The following is a 27,500-nucleotide window of genomic DNA, read 5'->3' as shown; positions in this document are numbered from 1 at the left end:
ACGCTGCCATCACTCGTCCTCTCATCGTCCACCCTGAGGCCAGGCCCGTCACGTGACCACCCGGGCCTCCCTCCTTTAGAGGAGACCTACTTTAGTGAACAAAGACCTCCTCGGCTCCTCTGATAAATGACCCGCGAGTCTTCAGAGCCTTTACAATCTGATGAAGCATCGCGTGCCCGGTACAGCCCGCGCTTTGTTCACGTCCTCAAAGAACCACAGTTTGGACCAGAACACGTGTTCCACTCTGCAGAGACTCTCTGACTGTTTTAAGGAGGAATTAGTCCAATGATTCTCGATTAGACGACACATTAGAAAAGTCTGGACAGTCTTGTCTGTCTGTCCTCTCACCTGCCTCACCTTCACCACTTGTTCCTCATCATCCAATCAGACAGAATACCTAAAAAAAACTTCCTGTTTTTGGATTCTTGTCAGACCTTCGCCTGTCCTCTCACCTGTCCTTTCACTTGTCCTCTCACCTTTCCTTTCACCTGTCCTCTCACCTTTCCTTTCAATTGTCCTCTCACCTGTCCTTTTACTTGTCCTCTCACCTTTCCTTTCACTTGTCCTCTCACCTGTCCTTTTACTTTTCCTTTCACTTGTCCTCTCACCTGTCCTTTCACTTGTCCTCTCACCTTCCCTTTCACTTGTCCTCTCACCTGTCCGTTTACTTTTCCTCTCACCTGTCCTTTTACTTGTCCTCTCACCTGTCCTTTTACTTGTTCTCTTACCTGTCCTTTTACTTGTCCTCTCACCTGTCTTCTCACCTGTCCTTTCACCTGTCCTCTCACCTGTCTTCGCACCTGTCCTTTCACCTGTCCTCTCACCTGTCCTTTTACTTGTCCTCTCACCTTTCCTTTCACTTGTTCTCTTACCTGTCCTTTTACTTGTCCTCTCACCCGTCTTCTCACCTGTCCTCTCACCTGTCTTCGCACCTGTCCTTTCACTTGTCCTTTTACTTGTCCTCTCACCTGTCTTCTCACCTGTCCTTTCACCTGTCCTCTCACTTGTCCTCTCACTTGTCCTCTCACCTGTCCTTTCACCTGTCCTCTCACCTGTCCTCTCACCTGTCCTCTCACTTGTCCTCCTCTCCTGTGGTGGACACTTTTCCTGTCTCCTGAGCTGTCAACACGTGCTGAGGTGTTTTCCTGATGTGATCTGTTGCACTCGGAGCTTCATGCTGTTTGTCTGAGCGGCGCTGGGCGGGTCCAGACGCAGCAAACAGGTTCTGAGCTGAGGCGTGTCACCGACAACAACAGCTGCTCAAACAGGAAGGTGTCACGGAGACATCTCCACCTGTACCTGTGTCAGAGACAGAGAGCAGTGCTGAACCTCCATCTCACTGACAGGAAGAAACAGCTGATGATTTCAAACCCAGCTAACGAGTCGGAGCTAATCAGTCAGATTGTATCTGTGCAGCAGACAGACGGAGAAATCGATGAGCAGCATGAAGCTGACCACACGTGTTCATCCTCAGCTTCATGCTGCAGGTACGGAGCAGCTCATGAATCTGATCCTCAGTCCAACTGCAGCGTGGATGAATTATGCAACACGTCAGGCAGCAGCTGAAGGAGAAAAAACCTTTTTATTCATCACAAATGTTGAAACTCAGACGATCAGCTGACTGCAGAGCGACTCACAGGAAACACTGGCTGACCTATTTACTGAGCAGACCGACGGCCGCGAGCCACAGCCTGAAACCAGCAGCGCTTCATTCTCTTCAGAAATCAGCTGCACGGACAAACAGAGAGGAAACACGCTGCAACACGGCTGCAACACGGCTGCAACACGGCTGCAACACGGCTGCAACACGCATCCACAACACGCATCCACAACACGCATCCACAACACGCATCCACAACACGCTAAGTTCCCAGAGATGACACGAGGACGTGGCGTTGCGACAGCAGCAGATCCTCTCAGATGTTTCCACGTCTCTTCATGAAATATTCATCTCTCCGTTTCTTCAAACATTAATGCTGAGTGTGAACGGCTAACGGAGGAAGAGGCTGTAACCTGGAGCCCGGTGGCGGTGCCCGCAGGGTGGGTGGGGGGATGCGAGGACTCCATAAGCACGGCCCGGCTCTTCACAGCCCGGCTCTTCGCGACCCGGCTCTTCGCGACCCGGCTCTTCGCGGCCCGGCTCTTCACAGCCCGGCTCTTCACGGCCCGGCTCTTCGCGGCCCGGCTCTTCGCGGCCCGGCTCTTCACGGCCTGACTCAGGACGCGCTGCTGATCACTTGGATGGGCCTGAGATGGGGGGCGTTCAGTTTAGTGTTGGTGCATGCTCACAGACTTTACACACAGTCATGACGAGCTGCACAGTACACACACAAACACACAAACACACAAACACACAAACACAGGGATGTCTGTTACAGACTGCACTTCACCTCCTCCCCCGAGGTGACTCACAGACGTCATGATGGACACTGAAGTAAACTGCTGCCAAATGTAGCTGCTGTTAGCTGCTGTTAGCTCAGTCTGTTAGCCAGGCTGCCTGGACTGGGAGCACCGTGAAGAAGAAGAAGAAGAAGAAGAAGAAGAAGAAGAAGAAGAAGAAGTTCACAGGCAAATGTTGACTGGGAGCCGGTGTCGTGCTAGAACCGGAGCTGGGTGAGTGAGCAATGTAACCGGGCTCAGAGGGCTGAGAGCATGACAGACAGACAGACCCGAGCTGGGCTGTGGTAGTCATGGTTACCACAGTGAGCTTTGATGAGGATCAAACTTTATCTGCAGGTTGAGCGTCGACAGACAGACAGGCAGACAGACAGAGAGACAGACAGACAGACAGACAGACAGACAGACAGAGAGACAGACAGACAGAGAGACAGACAGGCAGACAGAGAGACAGACAAGCAGAGAGACAGACAGAGAGACAGACAGACAGAGAGACAGGCAGAGAGACAGACAGAGAGACAGACAGACAGACAGAGAGACAGACAGGCAGACAGACAGAGAGACAGACAGGCAGAGAGACAGACAGACAGGCAGAGAGACAGACAGACAGGCAGAGAGAACACTTACTAACTCTAAAGTATTGTAAATGCATTGAACATGTCTTAATGTGGTCGCGTAGCAGCAACGTTACTTTAACGTTTGGTAACGTGTCACAGACGAGCCAGCTGCTGCCTCAGTGTTAAACTGTACTGACAGAAATGTAGAAATATAGAAATATATAGAAATAAATAACCCGACTACAACAAAAACTGCTGTAAGACCAAAACACACACACCTGTCCAAGAGTGCACGTCACACGATTCTTTCATGACAGATAATCCTTCGTTACTTCAAACGTACACCAGCAGGTGGCGTAGTTTTCAGCTGTGAAGGCCGTTTCCTGTTTCCAAAATGAAACTGATCGTACCAATTAAAGGTCAGACTGACCCGAGGCTCGTTAGGCTCGTCAGACTCTGCGTCCACGTGTTCAGTGTAGCGTGTTTGTGTCAGTGGGCGTGTCTGAACCAGCTGGAGGCGGGATCCCTCCTCCAACGCCAGCTGCTGCACCTGATACGAGGGTGGAGCTGAAAGGGTTAACGTGTCCGCGCTGTGTTAGTTTGCATGTATGCAAAGACAGGTGACATGTAGGAGGAACATGAAGCTGACTCCATGACAGCGAGTCATTATGAAACACGCGTATGAAGCTGCATTCTGACTTTACATAAACAAATAAGATGTGATGTCACTACACCTGCACACACCTGACACACTGAACTCATCATGCTTCATTTACCTGAAGATACACACTGCAACTGTCCGACTCAAACAAAGAAATACTTCAATGTTAGGAACTACACTGTTACGTGTCACATGATCCAGAGTTTAGTTTGAAATGAACTCCTCTGCAGCATTTCATCCTGTCCTCACCTGTCCTCACCTGTCCTCACCTGTCCTCACCCGACAGAATAAAGATCTTTGTCTCAAACAAACCTGAGCTGTCTCAATCCAAATACTTCTGTTAGTACAATCAGTTACAGAACTTTTACTCTTTATTCTTGATCAACTGTAACTGTCTCCATGACGTCCCCACATACTGTCTAAAACCTGGACGTAGTCTCTGGACGTCCCCGCAGACTGTCTAAAACCTGGACGTAGTCTCCGTGACGTCCCCACAGACTGTCTAAAACCTGGACGTAGTCTCCGTGACGTCCTCACAGACTGTCTAAAACCTGGACGTAGTCTCCGTGACGTCCCCGCAGACTGTCCAAAACCTGGACGTAGTCTCCGTGACGTCCCCGCAGACTGTCTAAAACCTGGACGTAGTCTCCGTGACGTCCCCGCAGACTGTCTAAAACCTGGACGTAGTCTCCGTGACGTCCCCGCAGACTGTCTAAAACCTGGACGTAGTCTCTGTGACGTCATGAACGGGGAAATTAGCTACAGAGACCAAAACTGTTTTTTGTACCAGGCTGTAAACATGTTTATTTCTGCTGTGAAGTTGGACATTTGGACATGGGGACTTATGGAGACTGACTCACTTCTGGAGCCAGCCTCAAGTGGACGTTAGAGGAACTGCAGTTTGTGTCTTCTCCTCTGTCCGTGTTCAGTCCGTCTGTCCGTGTTTAGTCCGACTGTCCGTGTTCAGTCCGACTGTCCGTGTTCAGTCTGTCCATCCATGTCCATATCTGACTGTCCATGTTTAGTCCGTCTGTCCGTGTTCAGTCCGACTGTCCATGTTTAGTCCGTCTGTCCATGTTTAGTCTGTCTGTCTGTGTTCAGTCTGTCTGTCCATGTTCAATCGAACTGTACATGTTCAGTCCAACTGTTTGGTCCAACTGTCCGTGTTTGACTGTCCACGTTCAGTCTGTCCACGTTCAGTCCGTCTGTCCACGTTCAGTCTGACTGTCTGTGTTCAGTCCGACTGTCCGTGTTCAGTCCGACTGTCCGTGTTCAGTCCGTCTGTCCGTGTCTATATCTGACTGTCCACGTTCAGTCCGTCTGTCCGTGTTCAGTCAGTTTGTGTCTTCTCACAGACACAGAGGATGATGGGTGGTCCCTCCATTACAGGTCTGTAGCCAGAATGACGTCCACTGAGAGTGAGTCAGTCAGTCGCTGACTTCAGACTGATGGACAGTCAGTCAGTTGGACAGTTGGACAGTTGGACAGTTGGACAGTTGGGCACTCGTGTGTTGACAGATGTGGTTGGTCTCGGTAGAAACAGACATGTAGCATACAGATTACAGTGTAGCTGTGTCAATGTGTCACTGTGTTTCCTGTCTTACTCTCTCCGTCCACAGCGTCCTCCCCCTCCTCTTCTCTCTCAGACAAAATGGACAGATGGCCTTCAATCCTGCATGCTAATCCACGACACACAGCCGAGCCCTGACACACCTACCAAACACTGCAGCCTTAAACACACACAAATGCTCCATAAGGAGTCCTGAGCAGAACTACAGCTAACAATGGCAGCGTAACTCATCCACACCAACAGATGGAGGCCGACTGTGTCCCACTATCAGGTTTCAGTTCCAGGCTACAGGCCAGGCCGAGGCTCTGTCCACTGCTTTTGTTAGCAGAGGTAAGAGAAGCTGTGTGTGTTAGGTTACATACAGTGGAAACATGGGGAAGCCCACAGCGAGCCGTGGACACATGAAACACTCACACAGCCTTAATAAAGGAGAAGGTTTAAGTGTTTGTATGACGCTCAAACATCTACATGTATGTTTACTGTCCACTAAACCTGCCTGACAAATCACAGCACAACAAAGCTGTGAATCTAAATACTCAGAGACAGACGTCTGTCTCTGCAAACTTCATCGTCTGCAAATGTCTCATTCAATAAAGTCGTTTTATTTGCTGGTCGATCATCTCGGTTGTTGTTATGGAAACAGTCATGAAGTTCAGAGTTTGTCTTCAGGCTGTTTACAGTCCAAACATTTGACTTTATTTATGGACACACAGAACACGCCTGTTCAGTCCGTCTGTCCGTGTTCAGTCCGTCCATCCATGTCCATATCTGACTGTCCATGTTCAGTCCGACTGTCCATGTTTAGTCCGTCTGTCCGTATTCAGTCCGTCTGTCCGTATTCAGTCCGTCCATCCATGTCCATATCTGACTGTCCATGTTCAGTCCGACTGTCCATGTTCAGTCCGACTGTCCGTATTTAGTCCGTCTGTCCGTATTCAGTCCGTCCATCCATGTCCATATCTGACTGTCCGTGTTCAGTCCGTCTGTCCGTATTCAGTCCGTCCATCCATGTCCATATCTGACTGTCCATGTTTAGTCCGTCTGTCCGTGTTCAGTCCGACTGTCCGTGTTCAGTCCGTCTGTCCATGTTCAGTCTGTCTGTCCATGTTCAATCGAACTGTACATGTTCAGTCCAACTGTTTGGTCCAACTGTCCGTGTTCGACTGTCCACGTTCAGTCTGTCCACGTTCAGTCCGTCTGTCTGTGTTCAGTCCGACTGTCTGTGTTCAGTCCGTCTGTCCGTGTTCAGTCCGACTGTCTGTGTTCAGTCCGTCTGTCCGTGTCTATATCTGACTGTCCATGTTTAGTCCGTCTGTCCGTGTTCAGTCCGTGTTCAGTCCGTCTGTCCGTGTTCAGTCCGTGTTTAGTCCGTCTGTCCGTGTTCAGTCCGTCCATCCATGTCCATATCTGACTGTCCATGTTTAGTCCGTCTGTCCGTGTTCAGTCCGTCTGTCCGTGTTTAGTCCGACTGTCCGTGTTCAGTCCGACTGTCCGTGTTCAGTCCGTCCATCCATGTTCATATCTGACTGTCCGTGTTCAGTCCGACTGTCCATGTTTAGTCCGTCTGTCCGTGTTCAGTCTGTCTGTCCATGTTCAGTCCGTCCATCCATGTTCATATCTGACTGTCCATGTTCAGTCCGACTGTCCGTGTTCAGTCCGACTGTCCATGTTTAGTCCGTCTGTCCGTGTTCAGTCTGTCTGTCCATGTTCAGTCCGTCCATCCATGTTCATATCTGACTGTCCATGTTCAGTCCGACTGTCCGTGTTCAGTCCGACTGTCCATGTTTAGTCCGTCTGTCCGTGTTCAGTCTGTCTGTCCATGTTCAGTCCGTCCATCCATGTCCATATCTGACTGTCCATGTTTAGTCTGTCTGTCTGTGTTCAGTCTGTCTGTCCATGTTCAATCGAACTGTACATGTTCAGTCCAACTGTTTGGTCCAACTGTCCGTGTCCGACTGTCCACGTTCAGTCCGTCTGTCCGTGTTCAGTACAACTGTCCGTGTTCAGTCAGACTGTCCATGTCCATATCTGACTGTCCATGTTTAGTCCGTCTGTTTGGTCCAACTGTCCGTGTCCGACTGTCCACGTTCAGTCTGTCCACGTTCAGTCCGTCTGTCCGTGTTCAGTCTGACTGTCCATGGGGCGGCTGTGGCTCAGAGGCAGAGCGGGTCGTCCACTAATCAGATGATCGGCGGTTCGATCCCCGGCTCTCCAGTCCGCATGTCGAAGTGTCCTTGGCAAGATACTGAACCCGAAATTGCTCCTGAAGGCTGAACCATTGGTGTGTGAATGGTTATCTCCTCAAACTGATGAGCATGTGTGAATGTGTGTGAATGTGTGTGAATGAGATACGTACTGTAAAGAGCTTTGAGTGGTCGGAAGACTAGAAAGGAGAAATATAAGTACAGTCACATTTACCATGTTCACTGCGACTGTTTGGGCCGACTGTCATGTATTCAGTATTCAGTCTGACTGTCCATGTTCAGTTTGATCCGACTGTCCATGTAACGTGTGTTAAACAGACTGTATCCTGAACACACTAAACATGTCTGACGGACTCAGTGACACGAACAAGTTCACGTGAAGATTTCAGATACAAACTGACGTCACGTGACGTCACGTGATGTCAGAGATAAACGGGGACAAAGGAGCGGCCATTACAGTTTATGTTTTCACCTCTATGACGTAAAGAGAAGAATCAGGTCGTCATGGAGACGGCTATCTGTAGCAATGATGGAGGGAGGACCACTGTCAGCATCCCATCCCCCTCCACCCCAATCCTCCACCCAGCCCCTCGACAGTCACCTCACGACAGACAACAGGTTTCCCATCAGGCCTTGCTCCTCGCAGACCGGAGGATGACTGCGCTTCCTGGGAGAGGAATCCCTCCCCCTCCCTCCCCCTCCCTCCCCCCTCCCTCCATCTAGCAGAGCAGAGGTGATGGAGGAACGCTGGTCGAGCCTCCAGCCTCTGTCGGCGTCCGGCTGGGGAAGAATCCGAGGCTGAGCGGGCCCCCTTACATCCACCCACCCCCACCCTGATCCCCAGTGAAGTCAGGTGACCAGATGTTGTATATCTCCCCGCCATGACACACACACACACACACTCTTCATCCATGTTGCACACACACAGTGTGAGGCCGTGGTAACAAAGAGCATCCAGCTTCAAGCCCGACACCTAAAATAGCTTCACGTCTTTTTGTTCCACTGCAGCTGCTGCAGGACACACACACACACACACACACACACACACACACACACACACACACACACACACACACACACCACACACACACACACACACACACACAGGCCGCACACACACACCATTGATCCATCATAAAGATGCTGTTTGTTGGGAGGTGATGATCGAAGCCTGCAGACCTCCTCCATACATACAGCCCCCCCCCTCCTCCTCCTCCTCCTCCTCCTGCTTCCATACTGCACACACACGCACGCGCGCGCACGCACACACACAGGTTTACCTGAATACGTGTTCACATGCTCGTGTTGTCGGTGTTGTCGGTGTTCTCCGGTGTGGCGGCGCCCTGCTCGGTTCATCGTCCCCGCAGCCCGTCGGCCTCGCCTGCCATCCCGCTGTCAGACCAGATCCAGATCCTGACCTGGAGCTGCTCCTGTTCCCGAGACCCTGACGTCATCCGCCCGCCTCTGCCCATTGGCTGACTGCATGAATATTAATGAAGCAGCAGGTCCGGGGGGGGAGGAGCCGACAGGCGGGCCGGTTAGTCTGATGGGTGAGGGAGCAGAGCTGCGGAGGGAGAGACAGGCGGGAGGGAGGGAGAGACAGGAGGGAGAGACAGGAGGGAGGGAGGGAGACAGGAGGGAGAGACAGGAGGGAGAGACAGGAGGGAGAGAGAGAGACAGGAGGGAGAGACAGGAGGGAGGGAGGGAGAGACAGGCGGGAGGGAGGGACAGGAGGGAGAGACAGGAGGGAGAGACAGACAGGAGGGAGAGAGAGACAGGAGAGAGAGACAGGAGGGAGGGAGGGAGAGACAGACAGGAGGGAGAGACAGACAGGAGGGAGGGAGGGAGAGACAGGCGGGAGAGAGGGACAGACAGGAGGGAGAGAGAGACAGGAGGGAGAGAGAGACAGGAGGGAGAGACAGACAGGAGGGAGAGAGAGACAGAAAGGAGAGAGAGAGGGAGAGACAGGAGGGAGAGAGAGACAGGAGGGAGAGACAGGTCTATTAATGAGCAACATGTGTTTGAAGCTCCATGTGTGCAGACTGAATGAATAATTAATCATAATTAACAATTTAACATTAAAATAAATAATCAGCTCATCACGTTTTTAATTAAAGATGTTTTCATTTGTGATTAATCAGCTGTTAGCAGCTAACAGACTGAGCTAACAGACTGAGCTAACAGCAGCTAACAGACTGAGCTAACAGACTGAGCTAACAGACTGAGCTAACAGACTGCGCTAACAGCAGCTAACAGACTGAGCTAACAGACTGAGCTAACAGACTGAGCTAACAGCAGCTAACAACTGAGCTTTAAAGACAACAAAAAGTAAACTAAACAGACGTGAGCTAACAGCAGCTAAAGCAGTACAGACGAGTAACGCCTAACAGCAGCTAAACCGAGCGATGAGCTAACAGCACTTGACTAACAGACTGAAGCTTAACAGACCAGGAGCTAACAGCTGAGCTAACAGACTGAGCGCTAACTAACAGACTGAGCTAAACAGCAACTAATATGTGGATTTTATGTTTCAGTGTAAAATAAAGTTTATTTTCTGCTCCTCAATTAAGAGTATTATTAGTTCTAAACCAGATTAAATATGAAATATCGGATTAATATATAAACCAGATTAAATATATTAAACAGATTAAATATAATTAAACCAGAGTAAATCAGATGAATATCAGATTAAATATAATTAAACCAGATTAAATAAATTAAACCAGATTAATATGAATATCAATTAAATATAATTAACCAATTAAATATGAATATCAGATTAAAATGTAAATTAAACCCAGATTAAATATAATTAACCAGATTAAATATAATTAAACCAGATTAAATATAATATCCAAGATTGAAATATAATCGTAAAACCAGATAAATATGAATATCAGATTAAATAATAATTAAACCAGAATGTAAAATATGAATATCAGATTAAATACTAATTGAAACCAGATTAATATAATTAAACCAGATTAAAATATGAATATCAGATTAATATCAGATAAACCAGTAATATGAAAATACAGATTAAATATAATAAACCAGATTAAATATGAATTAAACCAGATTAAATATGAATATCAGATTAACTATAATTAAACCAGATTAATATAATTAAACCAGATTAAATATGAATATCAGATTAAATATAATTAAACCAGATTAAATATGAATATCAGATTAAATATAATTAAACCAGATTAAATATAATTAAACCAGATTAAATATGAATATCAGATTAAATATAATTAAACCAGATTAAATATGAATATCAGATTAAATATAATTAAACCAGATTAAATATGAATATCAGATGATGTTTAATCAGCTGTTTGATCTTAACTAGATGTCGTAAATCTTTGACAGTGTCGTGCAGTCTCTGTGTTTGAAGCGCGCGGACACGACAACCAAACAACTGGCTGAGTCTGCCCTAATTTGCCTATGATGTCATCTTTTTCCTGGCACTCACCTGTGATTGGCTGCCTGGCGCAGCATCTGCTGGCTCTCACCTGTGATTGGCTGCCTGGCGCAGCATCTGCTGGCTCTCACGGCGGAGCTTCTCCCTGAAGGTGGAGGCCTCCGGTTGTCCTGACAACGCTGTGACATGGCTGCTCGTCTCCATCACAGCGCGAGGACGTTTCCTCAACATATAGATGTGATGTATGTGACGTCATGTATGATCTGACTGTTAAATGTGTTTCAGTAAATAATGTGTCAGCTCTGATCATGTGACTGCTCAGCTGTAGGTCAACACGAAATAACCAATCACCAACCTCCAACACAGGAACCTGCAGTTCCTCTAACGTCCACCTGAGGCTGGCTCCAGAAGTGAGTCAGTCTCCATAAGTCCCCATGTCCAAATGTCCAACTTCACAGCAGAAATAAACATGTTTACAGCCTGGTACAAAAAACAGTTTTGGTCTCTGTAGCTAATTTCCCCGTTCATGACAACTGTACTGAGGGTGAATTTATATACAACTCACCTGTTCAGATTATATTAAGGCTTAAAGTTATGATAGATTAGGAGCGTGGACGCTTTGATTGACAGGTGGGCGTGGTCACAGATGGTACAGGTGTCATTCAGCCGCCTCAGCTCCATCGATGATCCACAACTATGACCATATTTAGATTAGCCGGGAGGAGGAAGCAGGACTACAAACACGTTAGCCTGCTGATGATAGCATGCTAACATGCTAATATTAGCATGTTAGCATGTTAGCATTACTGTTGGGAATTCACCGCACGTGTTTAGTTACAACAAAACGTGCTTCCAGCTGTCGCAAAAATATGTACAACACAAAGTTTACCAGAAGAAATACTTTATTAATCCCGCAATGGGGAAATTCTTCTTACACTTTTTACACATTTTATGTTACATGCATTTTAACCCAGACATGCAGTACAAAGGCTCATAGACATGCATTGTGGAGAGAGATGGTGGAGTGATCGGCCCCCCTGAGAGGCCTTCGGTTCCCAAGCCAAGTCCCAATGGACTGAGCTACTGCCGCAGTTATCATCACACTGATTACACATTTGAACCAGAAATACATGAAATAAGAAATAAACCTAAATAATACCTGGAACTCTAATCTCATTTGGACCAGTCCAACCTCCTCCAATCATGTTAGTCAGAGTATAAAAGCAGGAAATGTTGCAGCACTTCCTCTTTTTGTCTCTGACCACATGCTGAGTAACACAATTAAATGTTAATTAAACTATAAATAAATGTAACGATACTTATAAGAGTTTATTTTAACCAAAGATAATACAAAACACAGAAACACCTGGGATAAACGTACAGATTTATGTATTAATACATGAATCAAATGTATTAGTATTAGCATTGTTATCATCTTAGCATGATGGTAGGAAACGTTGGTCAGATATCACATTAGAGTTCACGTGATCACGTTAAGGACGTGATGATACACGAGAAGAGATGATCTAAACTTCACCGTCTGCCAGTCTCACCTGCACCTGAAGATATGACATCATAACGACGTCTGTGACATCAGGAAGGACAGCACGCCATCGTCACACGTTAAAGGTTAAAGGTTAAAAACCTGATCAGGTTTATTATCAGATTGTATTCAGGAAATGTTTGATCCTGGTGTGTTAATGTAACATTAATGTAACGTTAATGTAACGTTAATGTAACGTTAGAACAGCTGTAATGATACATTAAAGTCTCCGTGCTGTTATTCTCTATAACGGCACTCATGAACGACTCTTGTCCAATCAGATCACTCGCTCTGAGCTGACTGTTGTATAATGATAATATAAACGTCTGTGTATGTATTTAAATGAAGCTCATCGTCACGGTAACATGCTGAACAGACCACAGAGCGCCACACGTCCTCCTTCAGTCAAACAGCCTCACGGGAGCAACACAAAAAGTCGTATCCATGACAACAGCGGCCTGAAGAAGCCCCTCCCCCTGGCAGCTGGCGTATTGTGAGCCTCTGAAGCGGCCTTGTTCCTCTTTGCTTGGACAGTTCAATAACTAATCTGAATGTAGCCGGCAGCATGTGGCTCTGCAAACGAGGAGGAGGGACGCCAGGTAACCTCCCAGCTCGTCTCCATCAGGCCAGGCTGATGGAGACAAGCTGGTGATTCACAGGTGGATGTTTGAGGGTCAGAGCAGACTCATTAAAATCATTAAGAGTCTTTTTTAATTAACTTTTCTGATCAGTCATCTGTGGAAAATTAATGTGATGTGTTTTTAAAGGTGCAGTGTGTCAGATTTAGAATCTAATATTCATCAGCATGTTTTCATCAGCGTACACTAACCCTGAACATATGATGAACCTTTATATCTACAGAGAGAGAGCGGACAAACCAAACTCTAGATTTGGACTTGGCCAGAGTTTTCCTACATGTTTGGAAGCAGAGGGTGAGGCGAGAGTATTCATTTGGTTGCAATCTGCAACTTCTGGTGCCACTAAATCCAACAAACTGGACCTTTAACTTTAGTTTGTAAAGTTGAATTTGTAAAGTGTTGTTTGATGTTTGATGGTTGTTTGTTGTTTTATGGTTGTTTGATGTTTGTTGTTTGTTTGATGTTTGATGGTTGTTTGTTGTTTGATGGTTGTTTGATGTTTGATGGTTGTTTGATGTTTGTTTGTTGTTTTATGGTTGTTTGATGTTTGTTTTATGGTTGTTTAATGTTTGATGGTTGTTGTTTGTTTGGTGTTTGATGGTTGTTGTTTGTTTGGTGTTTGATGGTTGTTTGTTGTTTGATGGTTGTTTGATGTTTGTTTTATGGTTGTTTGATGTTTGATGGTTGTTGTTTGTTTGGTGTTTGATGGTTGTTTGTTGTTTGTTTGATGTTTGTTTTATGGTTGTTTGATGTTTGTTTGATGTTTGTTTGTTGTTTTATGGTTGTTTGTTGTTTGATGGTTGTTTGTTGTTTTATGGTTGTTTGATGTTTGACGTCCTACAGGTTGTTTGATGTTTGTTTTATGGTTGTTTGATGTTTGTTTTATGGTTGTTTGATGTTTGATGGTTGTTTGTTGTTTGATGGTTGTTTGATGTTTTATGGTTGTTTGATGTTTGACGTCCTACAGGTTGTTTGTTTGAATCTTTATCAGATTTATTTGAAATCATTTAAATTATCATTCATTCTTTGACGTTCAGGTCAGTTCAAAGGTCGTCCACACTTTACGCTACGACCTATGTTACTCCATGTTAAACCTGAACGGTTGGCGGGTGGATGTCCTGATGCTGGTGCACACAGGGCACGCGATCAGCCCCCCTCCTCCGTCACATGTAGGCTAATGAAGCATGGGCTCGTGCTGCTGATGGAGGAGCCATGTGTGCTCTCCACCTTCTGCTTGGACACACTCAAACAATGGAGGCACGTCTGGAGAGCTGAGGGGCCCACAGAGCCTGAGGAGGGGCAGATGGTGTCCGGGATGGAGCACCACACCCCCCATTAACATGAGAAAAGAGAGGGACGGAGGGGACGGAGGGGACGGAGGAGGGGACAGGTACCCTCTGAGAGAGGGAGGGGGGTCCACCAACCAACAGAGACCTGGAGACTGATTAGAGACTGCTGTCAACACAGAGACACACAGAGAGACACACAGACAGACAGACACACACACAGACAAAAAGACACACACACACACACACAGACACACACACAGACAGACAGACACACACACAGAGACACACAGACAGACAAACAGACACACACAAACACAGACAGACAGAGAGACACACAGACACAGAGACAAACAGACACACACACACACAGACACACCTAAAGACGGAGATATGACGACATGAACATGTATGTACGATCTCCATGTGACGACATGAACATGTATGTAGGATCTCCATGTGACGACATGAACACGTCTCCGTGTCCGATGTTTAGAAGATTTACAGTTTAACTGTCAGATTATAATCTGATGTGATGGACGACGACACAAAGAGCTGCTGCAGGACTCAGGACTGGAGTGTTTGTGTGTTTGTGATCATCAGACATCAAATATAAAATATAACTTCTGGAGAAAGAAAACAGAAGCTTTTCAAAATAAAAGCACAGCAGATGTTTCCTGTCTCTTTCACCTCCAAACAAACCCTCCTGTTGCCACGGCTACAGATGAACACAGTGTAACTTTATAAATGTTTCCTTCATGTTAAACTGCAGCATGCCCAGTTTTAATATTTTCACAGAGAGGTGAAGTATTTCTACACGTACACGTTTCCTGTCAGTGTTCATACAAAAACTCAGGTTGTGTCTCCCTCTAGTGGTGATAGGGAGGAAAGCTAATATCTACAACTGAACAACTGACTGTAAAGAGTGGCTAACACAGCTAACGAAGGCTAACACAGCTAACGCAGAGGCTAACACAGCTAACGACAGAGTGTTAGCCTCTGTCGTTAGCTGTGTTAGCCTCTGCCATTAGCTGTGTTAGCCTCTGTTGTTAGCTGTGTTAGCCTGTGTCGTTAGCTGTGTTAGCTGTGTCGTTAGCTGTGTTAGCCTGTGTCGTTAGCCTGTATCGTTAGCTGTGTTAGCCTGTATCGTTAGCTGTGTTAGCCTGTATCGTTAGCTGTGAGAAACATTCAGTTTGTGGACTTCCTGTTTAAACTTCATGAATGTTTTTAAACAGCTGGTTTGATCAATAACTGACTCATTAATCGATACGTTTATTAATCTGTGGAGGCTCAGTGTAACATGCCGGAGCCGGAGCCGGAGCCGGAGCTGGAGCTCTCCTCCGCCCCGGGCCGGTAGCTCGGAGCCCGGATGCGCCGCCATGCCCTCTCTCTTAGCGGATGGAGTAACGCATTGACCGCCTGCCGGACACGGAGAGCTCGCTGACCGGCTCCACGGAGAGCTCGCTGACCGGCTCCACGGCTCCATCCAGGCGGCACAGAGGAGCCCGTGGCGCGGACACACCAGCACGGAACCTCCGCGCTGAGCTGAGTTTCAGGTCGGTGTTCATGCGCGGACACTTGTGTGCTAGCTGCTAACGTTAGCACGAGCGGAGAGTGACGGAGAGAGCCGAGCGCAGCCGAGCCGAGCCGAGCCGAGCCGAGCGCAGCCGAGCGCAGCCGAGCCGAGCCGAGCGCACAGTGTTACTCTGATGGTGACTACACTGTTGATAGGTGGCCATCTGGTAGGTACTATCACTGCCCGTTAATGTGGCTCACGGGTTCGGTTGGGGCGGTTCCGGGCGGGTCTGGCAGCAGAATACCGAGGCGGCTGCTTCACTGTTAGCCCGAAATCAGAGCGGTGTGTCCGGATGAAGCTCGACGTTTAGTCGACGTTCAGAGCTCCGGCCCGCGGTACACAAGCTAAGAGCTAACGTGCTAACTAGATAACTGTCCAGCACCGGGACCGGAACTTTTCAGGTCAGTACCCGCTCAGTGCGCATGGTCCGGGGGGCAGAGCCCGGATCCGGTCCGGGGGTAGACCCAGACCGTCAGAACCGAGACTTTAGTTGTAAAGCGCGATGTTAGGAAGTAACAGAGAGAGGACAGCCCAGCTTTGAGTGCTAGACCGGGCGTGAACTCCACCTGACCCCGGGTCCAGGTCCAGGTCTCTGTTGTGTAATCTGATCATCTTGTGTCTCCTCAGCTCCACGTGGACTTCATGTCTGGTTCTGGTCCAGGATCCAGAGGACATGTCTGTTGATGAGGACCCCGTAAAGACCGGCAGTCCTCGGGTCAGCTCCACGTCGCCCCTGCAGCTCTCAGATCGCACCGGAGGTTACAGCACCGTGTCCGTGATGGAGGAGGGCACCGCCGCCACCCCCGACTTCGCCGCCGCCTGTCCGGCCTCGCCAAAACACACCAGCACCACGGACGCGCTGACCCGCTCACAGGACGACGGCGGGCAGAGAGCCCAAGCCAATGAGAACAGCCGCAGGAACAGCTTCCATCACTCCAAACAGCAGCAACAGACGAGGCTGACGAAGCGCCGCCACACGGCGAGCTCCGGGTTCAAACACCCGACATCCGGCAAGAGGAGACGGCGAGCCAACTCGGAGAGCGATTCCGTCCTGCCCACCAACTTCCTGCTGGGTGGGAACATCTTCGACCCACTGAACCTGAACAGTCTGCTGGACGAGGAGGTCAACAGGGCGCTCAATGCCGAGACGCCCAAATCCTCGCCGCTGCCGGCGAAGAGTCGCGACCCCGTGGAGATCCTGATCCCCAGAGACATCACCGACCCGCTCAACCTGAACAGTGGCATTGCAGACAGCAGCTTCCTGGTGTCGCCCTTCAAGAGTGGCGGCAGGAAGAGACACCGCAACAGACACCACGGCGGGGCCAGTGGCGGGGTTGGAGGAGGCGGTGGCGGGGTTGGTGGAGGCGGGGTTGGAGGAGGCGGAGGCGGGGTTGGTGGAGGCGGTGGCGGGGTTGGTGGGATTTCAGCTGCACAGATGAGCGTCTCTGAATCAGGACGAAGCGAGGTCAGAACCTCCACGCCGCTGCCCGGTCTGTTCTTGTCGTGTTCTGCTCTCCATGTCTCTAAAGAGTCCAGTGTTCTGTCTGGCGTGCCCGTGAACTCCCATGAGCCTTCAGCTGAGTCCTCCACCGGCTGCAGGGATGAGTCCGCGTCCCTGGAGGACTCCACCTCGTCCGCATCAGGGGCACCGAACCAGCACACGAGCCGACGCAAGCGCCGACGTAACTCGGGAAAATTGGACCCGCCCGTGACCCACTCCACACCGGTCGGTAAGCCTGGACCTGCAGACCGGAGCTGCGGTTCTGGAGGTCCGAGAAGCTCTCAGTCGTCCTTCCACACACCGAGGATCGGGTCCAAACCGGGTCCAGGAGGTCGGCAGCACCAGCAGCCCCACTACCAGGTGAGGGAGCAGCAGAAGAAGAAGTTCCAGTACGGGAACTACAACAAGTATTACGGGTACCGAAACCCGGGCGCCAGCGAGGACCCGCGGGTCCGTGTGCTCCGCCCAGAGTGGTTCGAAGGTAAAGAGGTTCTGGACTTGGGCTGTAATGCAGGTCACCTGACACTCTACATCGCCAAAATGTTGAGACCGGCCCGTATTCTGGGCCTGGACATCGACAGCGGTCTGGTTCAGGCAGCCCGGAAGAACATCCGGCACTATCTGTCCGAGCTGCAGACCCAGGAGGCCCGACGGGCCTTGCAGAACCAGGAAGCCCGACGGGCCTTGCAGAACCAGGAGGCCCGACGGGACCTGCAGAACCAGGAGGCCCGGCGGGACCTGCAGAACCAGGAGGCCCTGCATCCCACCAAACAGGAGGAGAGGAACGGAGGAGAGAAGCACAACGATACGGAGGGCAGCGAGGAAAGTGGAAAGACTGCAGAGCCTGAGACCAGAACCCAGACCAGAACCCAGAGTGAGGACAGCAGACCCGAGGTACCGGATCAGGAAGACTGTGAGTCTGCTGGCAGTGATCAGTCCATCAGCTGCTCATTCCCCGTCTCTCTAAAGATCTCCAGAGGTCCGATTGCCGCTCCCCCGCTGACGGAGACGTCCACGACTCGACCCGGAGAGTTCCCGTCCAACGTGTCCTTCATCAAGGTGAGACCTCTTGAGCCCACCAGGTCTGTTGTTGCTCTCACCTGTTCTCCACCTATTCCTCACCTGTTCTCCGACTGTTCCTCACCTCTTCTCCACCTGTTCTTCACTTCTTCTCCGACTGTTCCTTACCTCTTCTTCACCTGTTCCTCACCTGTTCTCCGACTGTTCCTCACCTGTTCTCTGACTGTTCCTCACCTCTTCTTCACCTGTTCCTCACCTGTTTTCCGACTGTTCCTCACCTCTTCTTCACCTGTTCCTCACCTGTCCCTGACTGTTCCTCACCTGTTCTCCGACTGTTCCTCACCTGTTCTCCGACTGTTCCTCACCTGTTCTCTGACTGTTCCTCACCTGTTCTCCGACTGTTCCTCACCTGTTCTCTGACTGTTCCTCGTGTATTCTCCAGTACTTCTCCACCTGTTCCTCACCTCTTCTCCACCTCTTCTTCTCCGACTATTCCTCGCTTCTTTGCCACTTCTTCTCCATCTGTTCCTCACCTGTTCTTCACCTCTTCTCTGACTGTTCCTCACCTGTTCTCCACCTGTTCTTCACTTCTTCTCCACCTGTTCTTCACTTCTTCTCCGACTGTTCCTCACCTCTTCTTCACCTGTTCCTCACCTGTTTTCCGACTGTTCCTCACCTCTTCTTCACCTGTTCCTCACCTGTTCTCTGACTGTTCCTCACCTCTTCTTCACCTGTTCCTCACCTGTTCTCTGACTGTTCCTCACCTCTTCTTCACCTGTTCCTCACCTCTTCTTCACCTGTTCCTCATCTGTTCTCCGACTGTTCCTCACCTGTTCTCCGACTGTTCCTCACCTGTTCTCCGACTGTTCCTCACCGGTTCTCTGACTGTTCCTCACCTGTTCTCCGACTGTTCCTCACTTGTTCTCCGACTGTTCCTCACCTGTTCTCCGACTGTTCCTCACTTGTTCTCTGACTGTTCCTCACCTGTTCTCCGACTGTTCCTCACCTGTTCTCCGACTGTTCCTCACCTGTTCTCCGACTGTTCCTCACCTGTTCTCCGACTGTTCCTCACCTGTTCTCCGACTGTTCCTCACCTGTTCTCCGACTGTTCCTCACCTGTTCTCCGACTGTTCCTCACCTGTTCTCCGACTGTTCCTCACCTGTTCTCCGACTGTTCCTCACCTGTTCTCCGACTGTTCCTCACCTGTTCTCCGACTGTTCCTCACCTGTTCTCCGACTGTTCCTCACCTGTTCTCCGACTGTTCCTCACTTGTTCTCCGACTGTTCCTCACTTGTTCTCCGACTGTTCCTCACCTGTTCTCTGACTGTTCCTCACATGTTCTGACTGTTCCTCACCTGTTCTGACTGTTCCTTGTGTATTCTCCAGCCCTTCTCCACCTGTTCCTCACATCTTCTCCACCTCTTCTTCTCCGACTATTCCTTGCTTCTTTGCCACCTCTTCTCCATCTGTTCCTCACCTGTTCTTCACCTCTTCTGACTGTTCCTCACCTGTTCTCCACCTGTTCTCCACCTGTTCTTCACTTCTTCTCCGACTGTTCCTCACCTCTTCTTCACCTGTTCCTCACCTGTTTTCCGACTGTTCCTCACCTCTTCTTCACCTGTTCCTCACCTGTTCTCTGACTGTTCCTCACCTCTTCTTCACCTGTTCCTCACCTGTTCTCTGACTGTTCCTCACCTCTTCTTCACCTGTTCCTCACCTGTTCTCTGACTGTTCCTCACCTCTTCTTCACCTGTTCCTCACCTGTTCTCTGACTGTTCCTCACCTGTTCTCCGACTGTTCCTCACCTGTTCTCTGACTGTTCCTCACCTCTTCTTCACCTGTTCCTCACCTGTTCTCTGACTGTTCCTCACCTCTTCTTCACCTGTTCCTCACCTGTTCTCTGACTGTTCCTCACCTCTTCTTCACCTGTTCCTCACCTGTTCTCTGACTGTTCCTCACCTCTTCTTCACCTGTTCCTCACCTGTTCTCTGACTGTTCCTCACCTCTTCTTCACCTGTTCCTCACCTGTTCTCTGACTGTTCCTCACCTCTTCTTCACCTGTTCCTCACCTGTTCTCTGACTGTTCCTCACCTCTTCTTCACCTGTTCCTCACCTGTTCTCTGACTGTTCCTCACCTCTTCTTCACCTGTTCCTCACCTGTTCTCTGACTGTTCCTCACCTCTTCTTCACCTGTTCCTCACCTGTTCTCTGACTGTTCCTCACCTCTTCTTCACCTGTTCCTCACCTGTTCTCTGACTGTTCCTCACCTGTTCTCCGACTGTTCCTCACCTGTTCTCCGACTGTTCCTCACCTGTTCTCCGACTGTTCCTCACCTGTTCTCTGACTGTTCCTCACCTGTTCTCTGACTGTTCCTCACATGTTCTCCGACTGTTCCTCACCTGTTCTCTGACTGTTCCTTGTGTATTCTCCAGCCCTTCTCCACCTGTTCCTCACATCTTCTCCACCTCTTCTTCTCCGACTATTCCTCGCTTCTTTGCCACCTCTTCTCCATCTGTTCCTCACATCTTCTCTACCTGTTCTTCACCTCTTCTCCGACTGTTTCTCTTCTCCATCTCTTCTACACCTGTTCTTCACCTCTTCTCTGACTGTTCCTCACTTGTTCTCCACCTTTTCTCCGACTGTTCCTCACCTGTTCTCCAACTGTTCCTCACCTCTTCTCTACCTGTTCTTCTTCACTTGTTCCTCACCTCTTCTCCGACTGTTCTTCACCATGTTTCTTCTGTTTCAGGCGAACTACGTCCTGGACAACGACACCCTCCTGCTGACGCAGCGGGCGGAGTACGACGTGGTGTTATGTCTCAGCGTCACAAAGTGGGTCCACCTGAACTGGGGCGACAGCGGGCTGAAGCGGTTCTTCCAGAGGGTCTACAGACACCTCCGTCCTGGAGGTCTGTTCATCCTGGAGCCTCAGCCGTGGGAGTCGTACGTGAGGAGAAAGAAGCTGACGGTGAGGTGCCGCCAGCCCCGGTGCATGCTGGGAGTGAAAGCTCAGTCTTTAACGTGTGTCTCTCTGTCCTCGCAGGAGAACATCAGCAGGAACTTCCACAGCATCCAACTCAGACCGGACCAGTTCTCCTCATACCTCACGGCCGAGGTCGGCTTCAGCAGCTTCGAGTACCTCGGTGCCCCAAAGTGTTCGCTCAGAGGTACTTCACTGACCCGTCAGAGCATTTCTGTCAGCACTGCGGCGTGACGTTAACATGTCCTCTTCATCTCCACAGGGTTCCAGAGGCCCATCTACTTATTTCACAAATGACCGCTCTGCCTGGAAACCACGAGGTCGCAAAAACAGCCTGCCGGCCCGGACCACAAAAACAGATCAGAACCATCTTGGTCCTTCACGGGTCCTGCAGCTCCTCAGCGGCGCTGACGATGACTCAGAGAGGACGATGGGACCAAAAGAGGACTTCATTTGAGAAAGACAAGCCCTCAGGAGACCCGGATCCTCCGGGACTCAGACCGGACCATCAGGGCTCAGGTGGTCCTGGACTCATGGCCACCGCGCACACACACACATTATGTTTCTATGGCTGCACTATGATTGGCTGCCGCTCTGTGACATCACAGATCTGGAGGAAGCAGCTGGACTTCAAACATCGTGATGTGTGTTCATGTGTCTCACGTCATCTCGTGTCCACGTTCCCGTCTGAACTTTATTTTGTAAAAGAACTTTCAATGTTTCACAAACGACGACAATGAACGCAAAAGCATCAAACACGTGACCTCATTGCAGCATCATCAGTTCAGACAATGTTCACGTCACTTCCTGTCTTGCTGATGCTCCGTCCTGATTGGTGGGGTTTATCTGAGCTGTGATGTCATAGTTCGATCTGTTAACACAATGTTCTTCACGGCGTCCCTCGTGAGGCGTTCACTGACTGTTTGAATTTTTATCAAATTTAAATTCTGTTTGTATTGAACGCTGCCAAACTTCTTCATCTTCATCATAGTCTTTGTCCTGATGAGTTTAGGTCCGTCAGTCTTTGTAGTTTTCTTGGTGTGCACTGAGCGCCTTTTGGTTCTGGTTCGGTTCTGATGACAAATGTTTCTATTTTAGTGATTTGATTTTTTTTTCATGTTCAAACTGATTTTTGTCTTTGTTGTTTTCAAATGTTTCCTGCCACCGTGAGTCACAGCTCGTTAATGAGCTCTGTAACGAACATGTTGATGACTGGTTCTGGTTCTGTGTGCAGGATGGTGGATTGTCAAATTGGCTCTTTATTTTTTTTATAAACAGTTTGAAAGTCGTTTGTTGTCAATGTCACTTTCTGATGAACACTAACCAACCTGCTCGTTAATCAAAACAAAGCTTCAGGTTTTATTTTGTGACACAGACGTCACTTCCTCTCGTGGCCACAAATGTCTCTCTACAGAAATAATTTCTACATAGAAACGTAGGAAAATTCGTGGGCTACGCAGCGATATCACTGCTGAAGCTGTCAGACTTATAGTTTTGGCGGGAGACGCACTGATGCTCCAGGATCACCCACCGACAGCCCCATCTACTCCCATGTAAACTGGAGAGGAGAAATTTCCCAAAGGAGCACGGGGCACCTGTTCTTTCTCTCTCTCCCCAGGTCACATTTTTTAACTTCACACACTGAAATTCAGCATTCACATGGTCGACAAGATGAGGATGCTCACGGTCATTTGGGCTTTTTGATACCACCTACCGTTTGGCATTAGTGTCCACTAGTTGGAGGGGCTTCATTTAGAGATTTTCTGTGTCTCTCAGCAGTCACTCACACACAGACAGAGCACAGCTGCAGTTAATTGCTCTGACCTGCAGCTGACCCTGGTTGCTCGGCAACCTCAAGCTGCCTTTGACTAACTTTATTAAGTCTCTGTGCTGCTGCAGTGTCAGTAACAATGTCTGTCAGACACACTCTAGTGTTCTTAATACATTTTTAAAGTTTTGAATTTGTATCATGAAGACTGAAACCAAAGAAACTTCAGAGTTTAATGATCTGATGTTTGTCTGATCGACCAGCTGTTTAGTTATTTAATGACTTATAAATACAAACAATAATAAATAAATAAATAATAATTACAAACTTCACAGTAAACGCTGTGACAGAATACCTGACTACAACTGAAATGGTCAGTGTGTGTTGGTGTTGATGTAAAAGTGTGGTATGAATGTGTGTGTGTGTGTGTCTGTACAGGGAAACAGAAAGTCTTTTTTGCTCATCACATATGCAACACACACACACACACACACACACAAACACTACTAAAGGTCAAAGGTGAAAGATGAAAGCAGCAGTCGGTGATCAAAGTGTTTGTTTTTTTTACTCAGCTGCTGCTGACATAAATAATGTGTATGCAACAGTTTAACCTGCAGATGATAAAGAAACATTAACGGCAGTAACGTTCGCATCACGTTGATTGAACGTTCGCATCACGTTGATTGAACGTTCACGTCACGTTGATTGAACGTTCACGTCACGTTGATTGAACGTTCTGCTGGACTGCGGTGCAGACGGTAGTCAGTCTGATATTAAACACACTTTAACGGAGCGCCTCATTTTATTTTGAAAGGTCAGGCTTGAGGATCTCTTCCTGTCTGAGCTTCATGTTTAAAGTCAGTCATGTCAAGTTATTAATGATTCTCTGCAGTCACACAGTGACAGTCCAAACATCACCCTAACGTTGTGGTAACGTTGAGTCGGCCTCGTGTAAACACTCTTTGTTTTTTCTCTGAATAGGACAGAATGAATCCGACAAAGCCGGACACAAAGCAGCAGCTCCTGTTTACAGACAGCATCCATGCTTTAACACAGCGGGTCAGCGGCCTCCTTCAGAACCTGGATCAGAACTTGGATCAGAACCTGGAACAGTTTGTTCTGGTTCAACGTTCACAAGTTTGACCCAGTTTGTCCAGACAGACAGACAGACAGGCAGACAGACAGACAGACAGACAGGCAGACAGACAGACAGACAGACAGACAGGCAGGCGGTGACATCAACACTTCATTCACAGAAGCTGTCACTTCATCATGGTCTCCTGATGTCACACACACACACACACACACACACACACGTGTTAACATGTATTTTATATTAGTTCATTAAATCTGAACAATCCAAACGAGACGTTTATGTTGATGCATTTATTGACTTCAGAGAGAACAAACATTACATGTTACATGTGATCCAGGATCATCACAGCAGAACCGCAGCAGAACCGCAGCTTCATTAGTTTCCAGGATGTCCTGAAGTCCTCCATCTTCTCCCATGACGGTGCTAAGACCTCACAGCACAGCACCTGAAGACAGAAAAGCAGGTTCATCTCACGTCCTCATCCATCAGTCTTCAGGTCAGGTGTTTGCAGGCGTACCTGTATCTTCGAGGGCAGCCGTGATGACCCACAATGTACTCCTGAGCATAACAGAACCGCCTGCAGAGTCCTCTATACCCACAAGTCCAATACTGCATCTCCGGATCTTCGTTCCCTGAAGTGAAACATGTTCTGATGAAGTGACTGCACACAATCAATCCTTCAATCTTTAGAACAAACAGGCCCGGCCCATCTTACCATCCCCGACCGTGAGCATCAGGAGCAGCACGAGGAGAACCAGGCTGGGCCGCTTCATGTCGGTACCATTCAGTGTTCAGACTCTGAAGTGGACCGGCTGGTCCTGCATTTATACAACACGACGGGGGAGGAGTGGCCGAGCTCTGTGCACAATGACACAGTGAATGAAGGTCAGGACCAGCAGCTCAGCCAGCTTAGTCAACACATAACTGAGACTTCATGAGTGGAGCTGTGAACTGGACCGAGCCGTGAATGTTCTGACGGGTTCTGACGGGTCAGATTGTACTTACACAACACGTGGAGAGGAGTCAGCACCTCCACAAAGGACTCTTCAAAACAACATGCCCATCAGACAGATGACCAGCTGTAACTCATCTGCCTGTCTGTCTGTCTGTCTGTCTGTCTGCCTGTCTGTCTGTCTGCCTGTCTGTCTGTCTATCTTTAATGGTCATATGTTCAGAGTTATTGCTGATGCTGTGGAATCAAAGAGCACAAACAGGCTGCAGTGATGCAGAGGACGATTGTTACCAACACAATAACAACACATGGACCAATGATGATGAGTGCAGCACGCCCCCTACTGCTGGAGAGAGGTCAGTACACACTGAGATCATCAGATCTGGATCTTCATCTGGAGGTCTGAAGGAACCATGGAACGAGGAGTCAGGCAGCATCACCAGGATGAAGCTCAGGGTGGAGAGCAAACTCCAAGCAACTGTCTCCAACCTCCAGCTCACCTCCAGCTCACCTCCAGCTCACCTCCCTCTAGAGACCAGGCTGTAAACATGTTTATTTCTGCTGTTGGACATTTGGACATGGGGACTTATGGAGACTGACTCACTTCTGGAGCCAGCCTCAGGTGGACGTTAGAGGAACTGCAGTTTGTGTTTCACTTCACAGACACGGATTGGTGGGCAGCTGATCGTGTTGTTAAACAGTTTTTTGTACATTAGGTGCACTTATGTAAAACTTTATGTAACTGTGAGGACCTCTCCGGGGTCGCGGACCCCCTGTTGAAGACCCAGGCAGCAGCTGGTTGGCTGCAGTACCCTGACTGCCCGCTACAGGAGGAGGGGCGCTGTGTGTTTAAAGTGAGGTCGCAGTGCGCCTGCGCAGCTCGCAGCCTCAGCCAACAACAACAGTGTGCCCTTTCGTTCCAAGATGGCGGACCTCCTGGGCTCGATCCTAAGCTCGATGGAAAAACCCCCGACGGTGGGAGACCAGGAGAGCCGGAGGAAGGCGCGAGGTGAGCCCGCGACACACACTCTGACCCGGGGAAGGCGAGCCACAGCCCGCGACACACACACTCTGACCCGGGGAAGGCGAGCCACAGCCCGCCGACACACACACTCTGACCCGGGGAAGGCGAGCCACAGCCCGCGGACACACACTCTGACCCGGGGAAGGCGAGCCACAGCCCGCCGACACACACACTCTGACCCGGGGAAGGCGAGCCACAGCCCGCGGACACACACACTCTGACCCGGGGAAGGCGAGCCACAGCCCGCCGACACACACACTCTGACCCGACGGTTACACGTTAGTGAGGCGCTGCTCTCATTGGTCAGCTCAGCGTCACGTCAGAGCCTCGCGAGCCCCGCGCAGTGCCGCAGAGAGGAGGGCGATGGCGGGAAACGGAGCTTTAATAATAATGACGATGGAGACAAGATGGCGCCAAGACTACTGCACATGAAACTGAAAGATGATTATTAATTAATAATTACACAGACCAGTGTTTATTAGCTCAGGTTTGTGTGGCTTCTTTGAACAAACTTTATTTATATAAACTTCAGTTAACGTGTTGGAACATGTGTGTAACCATGGCAACGCTGAGCGACGTAAACAATCCGGGTCTAAAGTCACAAACAAGATGGCGGCTGATTTGAAAGTTTCATTCAGTGTTCATAAAACATCAAACACACACACACACACACACACACACACACAGAACAATAATCCGGTCCGGATCAGCCAGCCTGCTCTGTTCTGGATCTGGATATGTTTTGACCTCCTCTCCAACACGACATGACAGTCCTCCTTGCTGCTGTGCTTCTGTCTGATCACATGACTTCTCCTCTCAGAGCAGGCAGCCCGTCTGAAGAAGATGGAGGAAGACGAGAAGAAGAAGAAGGCTGCGTTCAGGAAGAAGGTGAGCGGACATTTTGTTGGAACACCTGACCAATCATAGCGGTCCAACACGTGAACTTCACCTCCTTCACCTCCTATGGTCCTCTTCTTCACCTCCTTCTTCACCTCCTCCTCTCTGTGTTTCAGATGGAGAAGGAGGTGTCAGACTTCATTCAGGACAGCTCTCAGCAGAAACGTAAATACAACCCGATGGGGAAGATCGAGAGGAGCATCCTGTGAGTGAAGAGCATGTTAATGACGTGTTAATGACGTGTTGATGACGTGTTGATGACGTGTTAATGACGTGTTAATGACGTGTCGTCGGTGTGTCGTCGGTGTGTTGTTTGGTGTGTCCGTCGGTGTGTCGTTGGTGTGTTGTTTGGTGTGTTGTTTGGTGTGTTGTTTGGTGTGTCCGTTGGTGTGTCGTCGG

At 49.1% G+C, this 27,500-nt stretch overlaps 3 protein-coding genes and 1 long non-coding RNA gene across 8 annotated transcripts in view; 2 read left to right on the top strand and 2 right to left on the bottom strand.

Annotated features, from left to right (window-relative positions):
* The window catches only part of LOC113744322 (uncharacterized), a 19,839-nt gene extending 11,260 nt beyond the window's left edge, over positions 1–8,579 (bottom strand). Inside the window, exon 1 of the long non-coding RNA XR_003461439.1 lies at positions 8,470–8,579. This is a non-coding gene — a long non-coding RNA (uncharacterized LOC113744322). The remainder of the gene's footprint in view (positions 1–8,469) is intronic.
* The window catches only part of LOC104935297 (serine/threonine-protein kinase PAK 3), a 20,102-nt gene extending 11,260 nt beyond the window's left edge, over positions 1–8,842 (bottom strand). Inside the window, exon 1 of one of the 2 annotated variants that reach the window (XM_019278072.2) lies at positions 8,670–8,842. The gene's annotated coding sequence lies outside the window, so the exon portion shown is untranslated. The remainder of the gene's footprint in view (positions 1–8,669) is intronic. The other variant, XM_019278073.2, reaches the window with a different exon arrangement.
* Positions 8,843–15,575: 6,733 nt separating this feature from the next.
* Positions 15,576–22,652, top strand: mepcea (methylphosphate capping enzyme a). Of its 4 annotated transcripts, XM_027273585.1 has the most exons (6): positions 15,884–16,028; positions 16,490–18,257; positions 18,333–18,422; positions 21,134–21,352; positions 21,428–21,551; positions 21,627–22,652. In XM_027273585.1, exons 2-6 carry the CDS (start codon positions 16,536–16,538, stop codon positions 21,659–21,661), a joined length of 2,190 nt encoding a protein of 729 aa, XP_027129386.1. In that variant the 5' UTR covers positions 15,884–16,028; positions 16,490–16,535; the 3' UTR covers positions 21,662–22,652. The 4 variants fall into 4 exon arrangements, with proteins under 4 accessions (XP_027129385.1, XP_027129386.1, XP_027129383.1 ...); XM_027273584.1 differs by lacking the exon at positions 15,884–16,028 and adding an exon at positions 15,576–15,842 and having other exon boundaries at positions 16,490–18,422; XM_027273582.1 differs by having other exon boundaries at positions 16,490–18,422.
* A 3,390-nt stretch (positions 22,653–26,042) lies between these two features.
* Positions 26,043–27,500, top strand: part of spag7 (sperm associated antigen 7) — a 3,382-nt gene continuing 1,924 nt past the window's right edge. Inside the window, exons 1-3 of the mRNA XM_027273220.1 lie at positions 26,043–26,189; positions 27,025–27,092; positions 27,218–27,306. Of these exons, the coding sequence (XP_027129021.1) occupies positions 26,105–26,189; positions 27,025–27,092; positions 27,218–27,306 (242 nt within the window). The 5' untranslated portion in view covers positions 26,043–26,104. The remainder of the gene's footprint in view (positions 26,190–27,024; positions 27,093–27,217; positions 27,307–27,500) is intronic.

The sequence above is a fragment of the Larimichthys crocea genome, chromosome XXII (assembly GCF_000972845.2).
Source record: "Larimichthys crocea isolate SSNF chromosome XXII, L_crocea_2.0, whole genome shotgun sequence".
Taxonomy (NCBI): Eukaryota; Metazoa; Chordata; class Actinopteri; family Sciaenidae; genus Larimichthys; species Larimichthys crocea.
The sequence above is the reverse complement of the archived record's forward strand: the minus strand, read 5'-3'. Positions and strand labels throughout refer to the sequence as shown.